This window comes from Haliotis rufescens, unplaced genomic scaffold, assembly GCF_023055435.1.
Source record: "Haliotis rufescens isolate VD_foot unplaced genomic scaffold, xgHalRufe1.0.p SCAF_72, whole genome shotgun sequence".
Taxonomy (NCBI): Eukaryota; Metazoa; Mollusca; class Gastropoda; order Lepetellida; family Haliotidae; genus Haliotis; species Haliotis rufescens.
The window spans coordinates 175334-195064 of NW_025964364.1; the positions used below are offsets into that span (position 1 = coordinate 175334).

General features: G+C 43.8%; 1 protein-coding gene and 1 long non-coding RNA gene across 2 annotated transcripts; both read right to left on the minus strand.

The window, feature by feature from the left end:
- Positions 1 to 1318: 1318 nt before the first annotated feature.
- Positions 1319 to 19380, minus strand: LOC124125969 (dopamine receptor 2-like). Its single transcript, XM_048388472.1, has 3 exons — positions 19108 to 19380; positions 8432 to 9749; positions 1319 to 3799 (listed from the first exon to the last, which is right to left on the minus strand). Exons 2-3 carry the CDS (start codon positions 9159 to 9161, stop codon positions 3516 to 3518), a joined length of 1014 nt encoding a protein of 337 aa, XP_048244429.1. The 5' UTR covers positions 9162 to 9749; positions 19108 to 19380; the 3' UTR covers positions 1319 to 3515.
- LOC125376732 lies at positions 6051 to 8425 on the minus strand. Its single transcript, XR_007219223.1, has 4 exons — positions 8345 to 8425; positions 8113 to 8212; positions 8054 to 8074; positions 6051 to 8004 (listed from the first exon to the last, which is right to left on the minus strand). It is a non-coding gene; the product is annotated as an uncharacterized LOC125376732 (long non-coding RNA).
- Positions 19381 to 19731: the final 351 nt, after the last annotated feature.

Below are 19731 nucleotides of genomic sequence, written 5' to 3' on the forward strand. Positions count from 1 at the left end.
ATTTATTTGCCAGATTCCAGACCAACTGACCAGGATTGTTCATGTCGCGCACATCACGTGGCGGTGTACATGTTCAGTTGCATATCGCGCACATCACGTGGTGGTGTACATGTTCAGTTGCATATCGCACACATCACGTGGTGGTGTACATGTTCAGTTGCATATCGCACACATCACGTGGTGGTGTACATGTTCAGTTGCATATCGCGCACATCACGTGGTGGTGTTCAGTTGCATACCGCGAATATCACGTGGCGATGTTCAGTTGCATACCGCGAATATCACGTGGTGGTGTTCAGTTGCATATCGCGCACATCACGTGGTGGTGTACATGTTCAGTTGCATATCGCGCACATCACGTGGTGGTGTACATGTTCAGTTGCATATCGCACACATCACGTGGTGGTGTACATGTTCAGTTGCATATCGCACACATCACGTGGTGGTGTACATGTTCAGTTGCATATCGCACACATCACGTGGTGGTGTACATGTTCAGTTGCATATCGCACACATCACGTGGTGGTGTACATGTTCAGGTGCATATCGCACACATCACGTGGTGGTGTACATGTTCAGTTGCATATCGCGCACATCACGTGGTGGTGTTCAGTTGCATACCGCGAATATCACGTGGCGATGTTCAGTTGCATACCGCGAATATCACGTGGTGGTGTTCAGTTGCATATCGCGCACATCACGTGGTGGTGTACATGTTCAGTTGCATATCGCGCACATCACGTGGTGGTGTACATGTTCAGTTGCATATCGCGCACATCACGTGGTGGTGTTCAGTTGCATACCGCGAATATCACGTGGCGATGTTCAGTTGCATACCGCGAATATCACGTGGTGGTGTTCAGTTGCATATCGCGCTCATCACGTGGTGGTGTACATGTTCAGTTGCATATCGCGCACATCACGTGGTGGTGTACATGTTCAGTTGCATATCGCACACATCACGTGGTGGTGTACATGTTCAGTTGCATATCGCGCACATCACGTGGTGGTGTTCAGTTGCATACCGCGAATATCACGTGGCGATGTTCAGTTGCATACCGCGAATATCACGTGGTGATGTTCAGTTGCATATCGCGCACATCACGTGGTGGTGTACATGTTCAGTTGCATATCGCGCACATCACGTGGTGGTGTACATGTTCAGTTGCATATCGCACACATCACGTGGTGGTGTACATGTTCAGTTGCATATCGCGCACATCATGTGGTGGTGTTCAGTTGCATACCGCTAATATCACGTGGCGATGTTCAGTTGCATACCGCGAATATCACGTGGTGGTGTTCAGTTGCATATCGCGCACATCACGTGGTGGTGTACATGTTCAGTTGCATATCGCGCACATCACGTGGTGGTGTACATGTTCAGTTGCATATCGCACACATCACATGGTGGTGTACATGTTCAGTTGCATATCGCGCACATCACGTGGTGGTGTTCAGTTGCATACCGCGAATATCACTTGGCGATGTTCAGTTGCATACCGCGAATATCACGTGGTGGTGTTCAGTTGCATATCGCACACATCACGTGGTGGTGTACATGTTCAGTTGCATATCGCGCACATCACGTGGTGGTGTACATGTTCAGTTGCATATCGCACACATCACGTGGTGGTGTACATGTTCAGTTGCATATCGCGCACATCACGTGGTGGTGTTCAGTTGCATACCGCGAATATCACGTGGCGATGTTCAGTTGCATACCGCGAATATCACGTGGTGGTGTTCAGTTGCATATCGCGCACATCACGTGGTGGTGTACATGTTCAGTTGCATATCGCGCACATCAAGTGGTGGTGTTCAGTTGCATACCGCGAATATCACGTGGCGATGTTCAGTTGCATACCGCGAATATCTCGTGGTGGTGTTCAGTTGCATACCGCGAATATCACGTGGTGGTGTTCAGTTGCATACCGCGAATATCACGTGGCGATGTTCAGTTGCATACCGCGAATATCACGTGGTGGTGTTCAGTTGCATATCGCGCACATCACGTGGTGGTGTACATGTTCAGTTGCATATCGCGCACATCAAGTGGTGGTGTTCAGTTGCATACCGCGAATATCACGTGGCGATGTTCAGTTGCATACCGCGAATATCACGTGGTGGTGTTCAGTTGCATACCGCGAATATCACGTGGTGGTGTTCAGTTGCATACCGCGAATATCACGTGGCGATGTTCAGTTGCATACCGCGAATATCACGTGGCGGTGTTCAGTTGCATACCGCGAATATCACGTGGCGATGTTCAGTTGCATACCGCGAATATCACGTGGTGGTGTTCAGATGCATATCGCGCACATCATATGGTGGTGTTCAGATGCATATCGCACACATCACGTGGCGGTGTTCAGTTGCATACCGGGAATATCACGTGGGGTTGTTCAACTGCATACCGCGAATATCACGTGGTGGTGTTCAGTTGCATACCGCGAATATCACGTGGCGATGTTCAGTTGCATACCGCGAATATCACGTGGCGGTGTTCAGTTGCATACCGCGAATATCACGTGGCGATGTTCAGTTGCATACCGCGAATATCACGTGGGGTTGTTCAACTGCATACCGCGAATATCACGTGGCGATGTTCAGTTGCATATCGAGCACATCACGTGGTGGTGTTCAGTTGGATATTGCGCACATCACGTGGCGGTGTTCAGATGCATATCGCACACATCACGTGTAGGTTATCAGTTGCATATCGCGCACATCACGTGGTGGTGTTCAGTTGCATATCGCGCACATCACATGGCGGTGTTCAGTTGCATATCCCGCACATCACGTGGCGGTGTTCAGTTGCATATCCCGCACATCACGTGGTGGTGTTCAGTTGCCTTTCACGCACATCACGTGGCGGTGTTCAGTTGCATATCCCGCACATCACGTGGCGGTGTTCAGTTGCATATCGCGCACATCACGTGGTGGTGTTCAGTTGCATATCCCGCACATCACGTGGCGGTGTTCAGTTGCATATCGCGCACATCACGTGGCGGTGTTCAGTAGCATATCGCGCATATCACGTGGCGGTGTTCAGTTGCATATCGCGCACATCACGTGGTTGTGTTCAGTTGCATATCGCGCACATCACGCGGTGGTGTTCAGTTGCATATCGCACACATTACATAATGGTGTTCAGATGCATATCGCGCACATCACGCGGTGGTGTTCAGTTGCATATCGCACACATTACATAATGGTGTTCAGATGCATATCGCACACGTCACATAATAGTGTTCAGTTGCATATCGCACACGTCACATGATAGTGTTCAGTTGCATAACGCGCACATCACGTGGTTGTATTCAGTTGCATATCGCGCACATTACGCGGCTGTGTTCAGGTGTATATCGCGCACATCACATGGTGGTGACACAGTGACGTTGAATGCTGATTTTGTTTTGCTTCTGGTACGTGTCTTCATGTTACATCATCTAGCGTCTGGCACACATCACCTGGCGTTCATCACCTGGCGTTCATCACCTGGCGTCTGGCGTTCAACACCTGGCGTCGTCCGGTCTCAGGGGGATAAGACCAACACTAGCCAGGGTGTACACACTGTGTCTGGCGGAGGGGGCGGGGTCAGACCAGGAACAGCAACAACAGCAGCACACTCTCCTGAACACCCGGCCGACCGCGGGGATCTTGATGGCGTACACGAGAGGGTTGATGAGGCTGTTGAGGAAGCCGACACCGGCAGTGTAGGTGAGGACGGCGCCGAGGTCAACTCCCGTCTCCTCCACCAGGGGGCGGTCGAGCAGCACCAGGAGGAGGTACGTGCCTGGGAACACAGAACAATTACTCAGAACGAGGCTTCACACAAACAGATCCCCCCTAATAAATGTGGACTAAGGCAAGGAGAACATTTATCTTCTCGATTTTTCAAAGTGATATGAAATCTTCCAGGTTTAAAAAGCAATGCAACGTTACCACATAATATTGAAAAAGAATGTAACTCGAAAAGAAATTCCAAACGTATTACACATCTTAATGATGGCTGATCCATTCTTCAATTCTTTATTTCGTGCAGATGTCGGCCATTGGCCCATGGTACATCATCTAATACAGTATACAGCTCGGTCCAGTTAGACATAAACACTGCGTCGAGCTTGCAGATCATAATACTCTATATAAGTGTCCGAGCATTCATTGCATGACCGGAGTATATCTCGTACCTCAATATTCCATGACGAATGGATTGTCTTAATTGTTGAACGAGTTCTAAGGGATATATTTTTTTAAAAATGGAGAAGTGACAGTTTAGCTAGTTTAGTTCGAAAGGTAATAACTATCAATTTGTGAAGCAACTTCCTTCTCACAGCAAATACGGACTGTGCCCTAAAGCGATGTCTTACCCTATTTTAATATTCATAACTACTGATCATAATCTAATCACGTGTACATCATGTAAATCACCAGCTATTGCCGACGAATTCCATTATACTTTTTGTTGTGAGGTATTCAAAGAAGACAGGAAGACATTTGTACGTACATGAAAGGTACTTGTTGGTAAAAAAATATTATTATTATTATTATTATTATTATTATATGCCTATTTTGTACATCCAATTTGAAAGAAATGCAATCATTATCTAAGTTTATATCAATTATATTATCGAAAATATGATCTACGAAATATGTCAAGTCTATGTGTGAAATATGTAATACATTGGCCTTGTACCACCATGATGATGTTAGCTTACGACAAACTCGGAATTTTCAAGATAATGGTCCTGGCGCCGTGTCTGTCCTAAGACTATGTTAAAGTGTGAGCCAGCTAAGGACGCTTTGTAGACTTTGATCATAATAGTTCGAAAGGCGGCAATGAAGATAATCATATTGTTTTAATTTCGAATCCATGGACTTCACCTAAACTTCGCTACGTACCTACACCTACACTACACGTGGACGCCACCTTGTAATATTGGTGTTCGTCAAGGATGTATTTTAAGTCCGTTTCTCTTTTCTTTCTTCATAAATGAATCAGCAGAGCAGATCAAGGCCAAAAGTATAGATGATATAATGATACATCCCGGAACGGTCAAGTTATTTCTTCTTTTGTTTGCCGATGATAACGTAATGTTTTCAAGCACAATACCTGGGTTACAAAAAATAGATATTTGAACTCGAATCCTATAATGATAAATGGAAACTCTCTGTGAACGTTAACAAGACAAAAGTAGTTTTTAAACGTGGTGGCAGATTATCGCAAAGAGAAAAAAGTCTTTTCAGGGGGCAACTTCTGGAGGTCGTTTTACAAACCTATTCTCATGGTCTGTACATATTAACAAGACTGCTTCACAAGCTGAGAAAATTTGGCATTTCTCAAAATCTTAAGCAACACTTATGTAAATTTTCTTTACGAATGAAGACTAAAATACTCTCACATTTAAATATTGGTCAATGTTCATTTTTCCTTGCCTTGTTTGTTTGTGTGTGGTTTAACGCCACACTCAGCAATATTCCAGCTATATGATGGCGGTCTTTAAATAATCGAGTCTGGACCAGACAATCCAGTGATTGACGTCATGAGCATCGATCTACGCAATTGAGATACGATGATATGCATCAACCAAGTCAGCCGATCACCGATCCCGTAAGTCGCCTCTTACGACCGGCATAGTCGCCTTTAACGGCAAGCATGGCTTGCTGAAGACCTATTCTACCCCGGACCTTCACGGGTGTACATGCAATGATTCTGAGAAAGCATGCACACTCAACGACTTGATTTAATAGTTATCATGGTTAATGATGTTTATTCTATTGTATAAGTGTATCCTCAACAACTTTGTATACATGAACTATAGATCTAGCGCCTTCTCAGTATTAAAGGGGGCACGGGTGGTCCAGTCGTCTTAGGCGCCGCGATTCGATGTGCAGAGTTGCGTCCCTTGGTCACGGCAGAAACCTATGATTGTGGGTTCGAATCCCGGTTCGCCCCTAACCTATGTTTCTAGGTTTGTCAGCACTATACCCGTGCCCGTGGGTTTCACCGAAGTGGTAACTGTCTGAAACCTCAATTACTTCGGGCTTTCCTCCCACAGTAAGCTGACACGCCGTGATATAACTGGAATAATGTTAAAAGCGGCGTTATACCCAACTCAATCACTCACTCTCAGTATTAAGAAATAAAGATTGACTACACCCGGTCGCCGCTGCCTACACCTTGAGTCCACTGGACTCTCCCCACCCCCTGGACTCCCTACCTACCTACACCTGAACTCCCTACCTACCCACACCTGGACCCCCTACCTACACCTGGACTCCCTACCTACACCTGAACTCCCTACCTACACCTGAACTCCCTACCTGCACCTGAACTCCCTACCTACACCTGAACTCCCTACCTATACCTGGACCCCCTACCTACACCTGGACTCCCTACCTACACCTGGAGTCCACCGGGACTCCCTACCTACCTACACCTGGAATCCACCTGGACTCCCTACCTACACCTGGACTCCCTACCTACACCTGAACTCCCTACCTACACCTGAACTCCCTACCTACCTGCACCTGAACTCCCTACCTGCACCTGAACTCCCTACCTACACCTGAACTCCCTACCTACCTGCGACTGAACTCCCTACCTATACCTGGACTCCCTACCTATACCTGGACTCCCTACCTACACCTGGACTCCCTACCTACACCTTGACCCCCTACCTACACCTGGACTACCTACCTACACCTGGACCCCCTACCTACACCTGGCCTCCCTACCCACACCTGGACTCGCTACCCAGACCTGGACTCCCTACCTACACCTGAACTCCCTACCCACACATGGACTACCTACCTGCACCTGGACTCCCTACCCACACCTGGACTCCCTACCCACACCTGGACTGCCTACCCACACCTGGTCTCCCTGCCTACACCTGGACTCCCTACCTACACCTGGACTCCCTACCTACCTACACCTGAACTCCTTACCTACCTGCACCTGAACTCCCTACCTATACCTGGACCCCCTACCTACACCTGGACTCCCTACCTACACCTGAACTCCCTACCTACACCTGAACTCCCTACCTACCTGCACCTGAACTCCCTACCTGCACCTGAACTCCCTACCTTCACCTGAACTCCCTACCTACACCTGGACTCCCTACCCACACATGGACCCCCTACATACACCTGGACTCCCTACCCACACCTGGACTCCCTACCCACACATGGACTCCCTACCTACACGTGGACTCCCTACCCACACCTGGACTCCCTACCTACACCTGGACTCCCTACCCACACCTCGACTCCCTACCCACACCTGGACTCGCTACCCAGACCTGGACTCCCTACCTACACCTGGACTCCCTGCCCACACATGGACTACCTGCCTACACCTGGACTCCCTACCCACACCTGGACTCCCTACCTACACCTGGACTGCCTACCCACACCTGGTCTCCCTGCCTACACCTGGACTCCCTACCTACACCTGTACTCCCTACCCACACATGGACCCCCTACCTACACCTGGACTCCCTACCTACACCTGGAGTCCACCGGGACTCCCTACCTACCTACACCTGGACCCCCTACCTACACCTGGACTCCCTACCTACACCTGGAGTCCACCGGGACTCCCTACGTACCTACACCTGGACCCCCTACCCACACATGGACTCCCTACCTACACCTGAAATCCACCTGGACTCCCTACCTACACCTGGACTCCCTACCTACACCTAGAGTCCACCGGGACTCCCTACCTACCTACACCTGGAATCCACCTGGACTCCCTACCTACACCTGGACTCCCTGCCTACACCTGGACCCCCTACCTACACCTGGACTACCTACCTACACCTGGACCCCCTACCTACACCTGGACTCCCTACCTACACCTGGAGTCCACATGGACTCCCTACCTACACCTGGAGTCCACCGGGACTCCCTACCTACACCTGGAGTCCACCGGGACTCCCTACCTACACCTGGACTCCCTACCTACACCTGGAGTCCACCGGGACTCCCTACCTACACCTGGACTCCCTACCTACACCTGGAGTCCACCGGGACTCCCTACCTACCTACACCTGGAATCCACCTGGACTCCCTACCTACACATGGACCCCCTACCTACACCTGGACTCCCTACCTACACCTGGACTCCCTACCCACACCTGGACTCCCTACCTACACCTGGACTCCCTACCTACACCTGGAGTCCACCGGGACTCCCTACCTACACCTGGACTCCCTACCTACACCTGGAGTCCACCGGGACTCCCTACCTACCTACACCTGGAATCCACCTGGACTCCCTACCTACACCTGGACTCCCTACCTACACCTGGAGTCCACCGGGACTCCCTACCTACCTACACCTGGAATCCACCTGGACTCCCCACCTACACCTGGACTCCCTACCTACACCTGGAGTCCACCGGGACTCCCTACCTACCTACTGGCGCCCAGCACAGGATGTACATGCCGATGATGATGCCCACCGTCTTGGCGAACCTGAGCGTGGACCGGGGTGTGTTGCCAGAATTCGTGCGACACAGCTGGGCGTGGATCGCCATGGCGTGCTTCCTTGCCAGAACGTAGATCTGAGGGTACAGTGTCACTATGGCAACCAGAGGTATCACGAATATGACCACGACAGTCCCGAGATAGCTGGTGGAAAATACCGTGAAGAACTTACATGTCTTCTTCACTTCCTGTGACCGGTTCCAGCCGGCTACAGGCAGTATTGCCACCGTCAGGGATAATACCCACACGGAGGTGTTCAACAAAGTCACTCTCTTCGACGTGAACAGCCGCTTGTGACGGAATGGGTCTTTGATTTTGACATATCTGTCCACGGTGAGCAACATAATGCTTAGTACAGACGCCATGTTCACGCCGATCAGAAGCCCAAACCTGAAGAGACATTCGTGGACGTCTTTCCACTCGAGCATGGTGTACACGCTGTTGTAGATGACGATGAGGCCGGTCAGGGCGTCGGCCATTGCCAAGTTGACGATGAATGAGTTGGAGGCGTCTTCTTGGGAGGAGCGCAACGCCACGAGCACGATCAAGTTCAGAACGAGTTCCGTAATCCCCATGAGAATCAGAAACGGAAGTCCTACAAGGTCAGCGAAGGTTACGGGACTTCCGGTGAAGGCGATGAAAGCGTAGCTGTTGTTCATTCTGTGACTGTTTCAATGAACACAGTTGTATCCTACGGGTTGTGTATGATTAATTCATTCTTAAAAAAACCCCAAAGAATCACCTTTTCACATCCCACTTGAGTGAGCAAGATCATGTTTACAAATACACGAACCACAAGAACTATCGGTACAGACGTTTCATAGAGCGACAGTTATTTCTTGACAACATGCTTTCTCCCGTCCCCCGTGCTGGTACACCTGTCTGTTGTGTCCGTGCTGGTACACCTGTCTGTTGTGTCCGTGCTGGTACACCTGTCTGTTGTGTCCGTGCTGGTACACCTGTCTGTTGTGTCCGTGCTGGTACACCTGTCTGTTGTGTCCGTGCTGGTACACCTGTCTGTTGTGTCCGTGCTGGTACACCTGTCTGTTGTGTCCGTGCTGGTACACCTGTCTGTTGTGTCATCAGCTGAGTGCAAACCTTTAGTCTGTTCCACAAGGTGTGTGTATTTCCTGGTCAGGTGGGCATAAGTAGATATGAGTCACGTGTGTTCCACCGAGAGTGCCACGCCCCCAGGCGGGAAGATACCGATACGGTCGCCTCATGCTAATGCTCCTTGCTTCGGGTGTCTGGAAATATATATAAGTTCGGCATATGAATTTATGTTGAATTTGGCTGATATGTGAGAGGGCTAAATTCAGCAATATTATTCAGTTGATGGATCAGGAAACATCATTCACAAAAAGGACTGGAACATCTCAACTCCAGATGGACAAGGCGGATACTTGTCATTAGTCTTAATAAAATGAGAGAAACCTTTAAGTCATTTGCACGTTGACCTAGTGGATTTCCTATATACCTTGCAAAGAGTTGAAATAAATAGATAAATTAGAAGTATTGGAAATATTTCCAACATTAACTTTCCAAGGTGTATTTAAAGTTCGTATTCTTTTAATTCTGTTCCTAAGAAAAGATATACTTCCCAAATACCCGAAAGCCTCAAATCCTTGTATTGTTTGTTTGTTGTTTAACGCCGCACTCAGCAATATACCACTATATGACGACGGCCTGTAAATAATCGAGTCTGGACCAAACAATCCAGTGGTTGATAACATGAGCATCGACCCACGCAATTGGAATACGATGACATGTACGAACCAAGTCAGCGAGCCTGACCGACCAATCCCGTTAGTCGCCTCTTAAATTGTTATAACAAATTCCGAAAGATGTCTAATAATGCATAGTAAAGTTGATCTGTAAATGATTGAAACGCGTTATCAATAAGGGCGTGTCCTGGGCGATGTCGGAACCGGGTGCCCCTGGGTAGCGACATGAAGGGACTGTGGTTGTGGATGACGTTGTTTAGAAGCGTCGGCCATACAATTCATCGCAGCACCTGTAACTCTTGCCTGTTGTTAGTACAGTGTTACTTAAGTAAGCGTTAATTAAGAGTTGCTTGACCCGAGGCCAGCCTGCGTCAGAGTGGCAGCTTCAGGAACGTCATCCGTCACAGTCCGCCCCAGGCACATCCTTGTAGATTGTGTTTTCAACATAGAGTGTTAAATATCGTTTGACACAGTTCGGAGTTCTGCTTCAAGTGCAAACTGTGACACATTTCCCTTTTTCCTAAAAAGAATACCATATGCTGAAAATTAACCAATCTTTATGCTTACATGTTCTCCGCGGTTGGCAGAACATGTCTATATTCACCACTTCCATGTCAATATTCACCACTTCCATGTCAATATTCACCACTTCCATGTCAATATTCACCACTTCTGTCTATATTCACCACTTCCATGTCAATATTCACCACATGCCATGTCAATATTCACCACTTCCATGTCAATATTCACCACTTCTGTCTATATTCACCACTTCCATGTCAATATTCACCACATTCCATGTCAATATTCACCACTTCCATGTCAATATTCACCACTTCCATGTCAATATTCACCACTTCTGTCTATATTCACCACTTCCATGTCAATATTCACCACTTCTGTCTATATTCACCACTTCCATGTCTATATTCACCACTTCCATGTCAATATTCACCACTTCCATGTCAATATTCACCACTTCTGTCTATATTCACCACTTCCATGTCAATATTCACCACATTCCATGTCAATATTCACCACTTCCATGTCAATATTCACCACTTCTGTCTATATTCACCACTTCCATGTCAATATTCACCACTTCTGTCTATATTCACCACTTCCATGTCAATATTCACCACTTCTGTCTATATTCACCACTTCCATGTCAATATTCACCACTTCTGTCTATATTCACCACTTCCATGTCAATATTCACCACTTCCATGTCTATATTCACCACTTCCATGTCAATATTCACCACTTCCATGTCAATATTCACCACTTCTATGTCAATATTCACCACTTCCATGTCAATATTCACCACTTCCACGTCAATATTCACCACTTCTTTATCAATATTCGCCACTTCTATGTCAATATTCACCACTTCCATGTCAATATTCACCACTTCTATGTCAATATTCACCACTTCCATGTCAATATTCACCACTTCCATGTCAATATTCACCACTTCCATGTCAATATTCACCACTTCTATGTCAATATTCACCACTTCCATGTCAATATTCACCACTTCCATGTCAATATTCACCACTTCCATGTCAATATTCACCACTTCCATGTCAATATTCACCACTTCTATGTCAATATTCACCACTTCCATGTCAATATTCACCACTTCCATGTCAATATTCTCCACATTCCATGTCAATATTCACCACTTCTATGTCAATATTCACCACTTCTGTCTATATTCACCACTTCCATGTCAATATTCACCACTTCCATGTCAATATTCACCACTTCCATGTCAATATTCACCACATTCCATGTCAATATTCACCACTTCCATGTCAATATTCACCACTTCTGTGTCAATATTCACCACTTCCATGTCAATATTCACCACTTCCATGTCAATATTCACCACATTCCATGTCAATATTCACCACTTCCATGTCAATATTCACCACTTCTATGTCAATATTCACCACTTCCATGTCAATATTCACCACTTCCATGTCAATATTCACCACTTCTATGTCAATATTCACCATTTCTGTCTATATTCACCACTTCCATGTCAATATTCACCACATTCCATGTCAATATTCACCACTTCTATGTCAATATTCACCACTTCCATGTCAATATTCACCACTTCTATGTCAATATTCACCACTTCTATGTCAATATTCACCACTTCCATGTCAATATTCACCAATTCTATGTCAATATTCACCACTTCCATGTCAATATTCACCACTTCCACGTCAATATTCACCACTTCCATGTATATATTCACCAATTCAATGTCAATATTCACCACTTCTTTCCATATTCAACTCTTCCATGTCAATATTCACCACTTCTATGTCAATATTCACCACTTCCATGTCAATATTCACCACTTCTATGTCAATATTCACCACCTCTTTGTCTAAATTCACCACTTCCATGTCAATATTCACCACTTCCATGTCAATATTCACCACATCGATGTCACTATTCACCACTTCTTTCTATATTCACCACTTCGATGTCTGTATTCGACACTTCTATGTCAATATTCACCATTTCCACGTCAATATTCACCACTTCTATGTCAATATTTACCACTTTTTTATCAATATTCGCCACTTCTATGTCAGTATTCACCACTTTTATGTCAATATTCACCACTTCCATGTCAATATTCACCACTTCTATGTCAATATTCACCACTTCTATGTCAATATTCACCACTTCCATGTCAATATTCACCACTTCTATGTCAATATTCACCACTTCCATGTCAATATTCACCACTTCCACGTCAATATTCACCACTTCCATGTATATATTCACCAATTCAATGTCAATATTCACCACTTCTTTCCATATTCAACTCTTCCATGTCAATATTCACCACTTCAATGTCAATATTCACCACTTCCATGTCAATATTCACCACTTCTATGTCAATATTCACCACCTCTTTGTCTAAATTCACCACTTCCATGTCAATATTCACCACTTCCATGTCAATATTCACCACATCGATGTCACTATTCACCACTTCTTTCTATATTCACCACTTCGATGTCTGTATTCGACACTTCTATGTCAATATTCACCATTTCCACGTCAATATTCACCACTTCTATGTCAATATTTACCACTTTTTTATCAATATTCGCCACTTCTATGTCAGTATTCACCACTTTTATGTCAATATTTACCACTTTTTTATCAATATTCGCCACTTCTATGTCAATATTCACCACTTCTATGTCAGTATTCACCATTTCCACGTCAATATTCACCACTTCTATGTCAATATTTACCACTTCTTTATCAATATTCGCCACTTCTATGTCAATATTCACCACTACTTTATCAATATTCACCACTTCTATGTCTCTATTCACCACTTCTATGTGTATTCACCACTTCTACCTCTGTATGCACTCACTCACACACTACCTCATCAGTTATTAGGTGAACTTAGATTGAAAAGCCCTTAAGTTCTACCCCACTTCTATCTCTGTATGCACCACTTCTATGTCAATATTCACCACTTCTATGTCAATGTTCGCCACTTCTATGTCAATATTCACCACTTCTATGTCTAAATTCACCACTTCTATGTCTAGATTCACCATTTCCATGTCAATATTGACCACTTCTATGTCAATATTCACCACTTCTATGTCAATATTCACCATTTCCACGTCAATATTCACCACTTCTATGTCAATATTTACCACTTTTTTTATCAATATTCGCCACTTCTATGTCAATATTCACCACTTCTTTATCAATATTCACCACTTCTATGTCTGTATTCACCACTTCTACCTCTGTATGCACTCACTCACACACTACCTCATCAGTTATAAGTTGAACTTAGATTGAAAACCCCTAAAGTTTTACCCCACCTTATCTCTGTATTTACCACTTCCATGTCAATATTGACCACTTCTATGTCAATATTCACCACTTCTATGTCTAAATTCACCACTTCCATGTCAGTATTCACAACTTCTGTCTATATCCACCACTTCTATGTCTATATTCCCCACTTCTGTCTATATTCACCACTTCTATGTCTATATTCCCCACTTCTAAGTCTATATTCCCAACTTCCATGTCAATATTCCCCACTTCTATGTCAATATTCCCCACTTCTAAGTCTATATTCCCCACTTCTGTCTATAACTCTGTTGAATTTTAAGTACATTTAGTGTAAAACTGCATTACTTTTATATACAATCTAAGACAAGTATGCTATATAACATCAAAACAAGCATGATATATCAAAATCGATACAAGTATGCCATATTCACATTAAGACATACCTGACAAACCTAAATCCAAATCACGATCTAACAGCATGTTTTGATTTGTGTAGAGCTTGCTTGCCATTATTGGTATATACGCTGTGATATCTATATCTTATTTTGTAAAATTGTCTCCGCGGTCACGTGGTATAGCGTCTGCCCGGAGAGCGGGAAGTTGGGGTTCGACATACTAAAAGACGTTAAAAGATGGTACTTTTTGTTATCCTGCCTGGCGTGCGGGGCTAAAACAAGGACTGGTCTGCTCGGAGCCAGTATACTGTGTGTCGTTAGAGGCGAGTAACGGGATCGGGTGGTCAGGCTCGCTGACCCAGTTGATGCATGTCATCGTATCCAAATTGTGTAGATCAATGCTTGACTTGATTTTAGAATGTGTAAAAAACATGCTTGTCTTAGACATATTGAACCATATGTAGCTACACACAGTTCAACCCTATGTAGCTCCAAATATATATTCAACCATATGTAGCTACATAGACATATTCAGCCATATGTAGCTAGTAGCTACAAAGACATATTCAACCATATATAGCTACATACAGTTCAACCATATGTAGCTACACAGTTAGTTCAACCATATGTAGCTACATAGACATATTCAGCCATATGTAGCTAGTAGCTACATAGACATATTCAACCATATGTAGCTCGTAGATAGTTCAACCATATGTAGCTACATAGACATATTCAACCATATGTAGCTAGTCAGTTCAACAATATGTAGTTACAGACAGTACAACCATATGTAGCTACAGACAGTTCAACCATTTGTAGCTACATAGACACATTCAACCATATGTAGCTACAGACAGTTCAACCATATGTAGCTACATAGACACATTCAACCATATGTAGCTACAGACAGTTCAACAATATGTAGCTACAGACAGTTCAACCATTTGTAGCTACATAGACACATTCAACCATATATAGCTACATACAGTTCAACCATATGTAGCTACAGACAGTTCAACCATATGTAGCTACATAGACACATTCAACCATATGTAGCTACATAGACACATTCAACCATATGTAGCTAGTCAGTTCAACAATATGTAGTTACAGACAGTTCAATCATATGTAGCTACATAGAAACATTCAACCATATGTAGCTACAGATAGTTCAACAACATGTAGCTACATAGACACATTCAACCATATGTAGCTACAGACAGTTCAATCATATGTAGTTACAGACAGTTCAACCATATGTAGCTACATACAGTTCAATCATATGTAGCTACAGACAGTTCAACCATTTGTAGCTACATAGACATTCAACCATATGTAGCTACTCAGATAGTTCTACCATATGTAGCTGCACAGATATTTTAACCATATGTAGCTAGACAAGTAGTTCAACCATATGTAGCTAGACAGATAGTTCAACCATATGTAGCTAGACAGATAGTTCAACCATATGTAGCTACATAGATACATTCAACCATATGTAGCTAGTCAGTTCAACAATATGGTTACAGACAGTTCAACCATATGTAGCTACATAGAAACATTCAACCATATGTAGCTACAGACAGTTCAACCACATGTAGCTACATAGACACATTCAACCATATGTAGCTACAGACAGTTTAACCATATGTAGCTACATAGACATATTCAACCATATGTAGCTAGTCAGGTCAACAATATGTAGTAACATAGATATATTCAACCATATGTAGTTACATACAGTTCAATCATATGTAGCTACAGACAGTTCAACCATATGTAGCTACATAGACATATTCAACCATATGTAGCTACAGACAGTTCAACCATATATAGCTACATAGACATATTCAACCACATGTAGCTACATACAGTTCAACCATATGTAGCTACAGACAGTTCAACCATATGTAGCTACATAGACATATTCAACCATATGTAGCTAGTCAGTATAACAATAGGTAGTTACATACAGTTCAACCATATGTAGCTACAGACAGTTCAACCATATGTAGCTACACTGACAGTTCAACCATTTGTAGCTACACTGAAAGTTCAACCATATGTAGCTAGACAGATAGTTCAACCATATGTAGCTAGACAGACAGTTCAACCATATGTGGCTACAGACAGTTCAACCATATGTAGCTACACTGAAAGTTCAACCATATGTAGCTACAGATAGTTCAACCATATGTAGCTACAATGATAGTTCAACCATATGTAGCTACAGATATAGTTCAACCATATGTAGCTGCACAGACAGTTCAAAAACCATATGTAGCTACATAGACATATTAAACCACGTGTAGCTACAGACAGTTCAACCATGTGTAGCTACAGAAATTCAACCATTTGTAGCTACATAGACATATTCAACCATATGTAGCTACATAGACATATTCAACCATATGTAGCTACAGACAGTTCAACCATATGTAGCTACACTGACAGTTCAACCATATGTAGCTACAGACAGTTCAACCAAATGTAGCAACACTGACAGTTCAACCATATGTTGCTACAGACAATTCAACCATATGTAGCTACATAGACATATTCAACCATATGTAGCTACTGACAGTTCAACCATGTGTAGCTACTGCCAGTTCAACCATGTGTAGCTACTGACAGTTCAACCATGTGTAGCTACTGACAATTCAACCATGTGTAGCTACTGACAGTTCAACCATGTGTAGCTACTGACAGGTCAACCATGTGTAGCTACATACAGTTCAATCATATGTAGCTACAGACAGTTCAACCATTTGTAGCTACATAGACATTCAACCATATGTAGCTACTCAGATAGTTCTACCATATGTAGCTGCACAGATATTTTAACCATATGTAGCTACAGACAGTTCAACCATATGGAGCTACAGACAGTGTGACCATATGTAGCTACAGACAGCTCAACCATATGTAGCTACACTGACAGTTCAACCATATGTAGCTACAGACAGTTCAACCAAATGTAGCAACACTGACAGTTCAACCATATGTAGCTACTGACAGTTCAACCACATGTAGCTACTGACAGTTCAACCGTGTGTAACTTCTGACAGTTCAACCATGTGACGCTACTGACAGTTCAACCATGTGTAGCTTCTGACAGTTCAACCATGTGACGCTACAGACAGTTCAACCATGTTTAGCTACTGACAGGTCAACCATGTGTAGCTACTGACAGTTCAACCATGTGTAGCTACTGACAGTTCAACCATGTGTAGCTACTGACAGGTCAACCATGTGTAGCTACTGACAGTTCAACCATGTGTAGCTACTGACAGGTCAACCATGTGTAGCTACTGACAGGTCAACCATGTGTAGCTACTGACAGTTCTACCATGTGTAGCTACTGACAGGTCAACCATGTGTAGCTATTGACAGTTCAACCATGTGTAGCTACTGACAGTTCTACACAGACAGTTCCGGGGCCTCAGACGGGTGTTAGTCACTGTTGTGTTCAACACAATGGCAGTCCAAGTTTCGTGTTCCCCTTCGTTAACTCGCTTTACTTGTCCTAGATGTGAGCAATTGTTTGGCTTTGTTTCGCTAGGGAAATACATCAGCAATGAATGAACCATTGTGGTGAACCACAGTACTGAAATTCACATGAAACCACATTTGTTTGTCTGAGAGTATTTGTATTCCTAAGAGGGCTTCTTGAAAGGATGCCAGCTGTACTGAAACGTCGCACTGGAAGAATAAAGAACTTGAAATTCATGTCAACTACTTTCTTTGATACTTTAGCTTTGAAAATGCATATACAATGTAGTTATACCTTAGTCAGTTCCTCGCAACTAAAGCTTACTTAACCAATAATACCTAGTGTACATCATTACGCCCGCCGTCACATAGCTGGGAAATTGCTGAGTGCGGCGTTAACAAAATTGGGCATCAAAAGTTAAAAACATGTTGTACGAATGTGGATATGGTTATATTTGGTTACAGCAACATGGAGATATGCCACAGCATTTCTTCTCCCGTTTGACACAGACTTGAAAAGATATGTACATTCAAAAATGGCATGGTTCTTTGTCCAGTTCTAGAAAAGCAAAATACTACACTACATTTAAGACTACTATTATACTAGAACCTTATCTATTAAGTGTAAATTTACATAAGTTTAGAACAGCTTTTTCTCGATTTCGTTGTGGCTCACATGATCTATTTATTGAAACAGGCAGATATGAAGGTATTGCAAGAGAACATAGACTCTGTAGGATTTGTAAAACCGATTGTATTGAAGATGAATATCACTTTTTATGTGTATGTCCAGTGTATAAAGATTTAAGAGCAAAATATCTAAATAACTATTTCAACCGCAAGTCAAACGGTAACAAATTTTGTGAATTAATGACTTGTGATTGTACAGAGACTATTAGAAATTTATCAATGTTCATTTATCATGCTATGAAACTAAGAAAATGTATGAATTTGTAACACGCCCCAGACAATGTACTATAGGCCTTTGGCCTCATAAGTACCATGAATAAAGATTGATTGATTGATTGAGTGCGGCGTTACACATCAAACATAAAAAAGCACGAGTCATGGCCAGAAAGCCATGGTCACACCAGCAAGATAAAGAAACGAAGAACAGGCTTCTTGCTCACCTTGCATGATCTACACCAGACGCTGTGTGTCCCCTCGCCGTCAGGCGCTGTAATGGCATCAAGTCTAATTATAATCACCCGTCCAAGTGTCCCACTTCAAGTTACCGCATGCATGCATACACAGAAGGAAGCGGCCACTCAGAGCATGAAATAGAACTTTGTGTTCACGCTTACAAAACACCAGCGGACATCAGTGTGCCTTCAGTTCTCACTTCAGGAAGGGCACAGGGTCGAAATAGTCTCACATTTCCTTTTTAGTTACGCAGGATGGCGCAGTAGATCGTTCCGTTCTGTCTACACACACAGCACTCCAACAGGGAAGTTGTTTTGAAAGTTGGTTTGTTGTTTGACGATTCAGTCGCCATTCATTTGAGTTAGTAAGTGAGTGAGTGTTTCACTCCGTCTCTGACACCAAGAATGCGCTTCATTGTACCAGGGGGTCGAAATGGTCTTAAGCGTGAAGAAATTGTTTTCCCTTGAAAAGTTGTAAAAATAGTTTTTGAAAGTTATTTAAGGTGTATCACAAATGCTGAAGTGCTATGTTGTTGAACTATGTGGAGTGCTTCCTCCACTAACAGATAGATCATTGAATAGTTTTAGAGTGAAATGCAAGTAGTTTCTAAA

Coding starts and splice junctions, on each gene's coding strand:
- LOC124125969 (XM_048388472.1), bottom strand. CDS start 9,161: ATGAACAACAGCTACGCTTTCATCGCCTTCACCGGAAGTCCCGTAACC. Junction 3,800..8,431: donor CCTGTGCTGGGCGCCAGTAG/GTAGGTAGGGAG, acceptor CTGTGTTCCCAG/GCACGTACCTCCTCCTGGTG.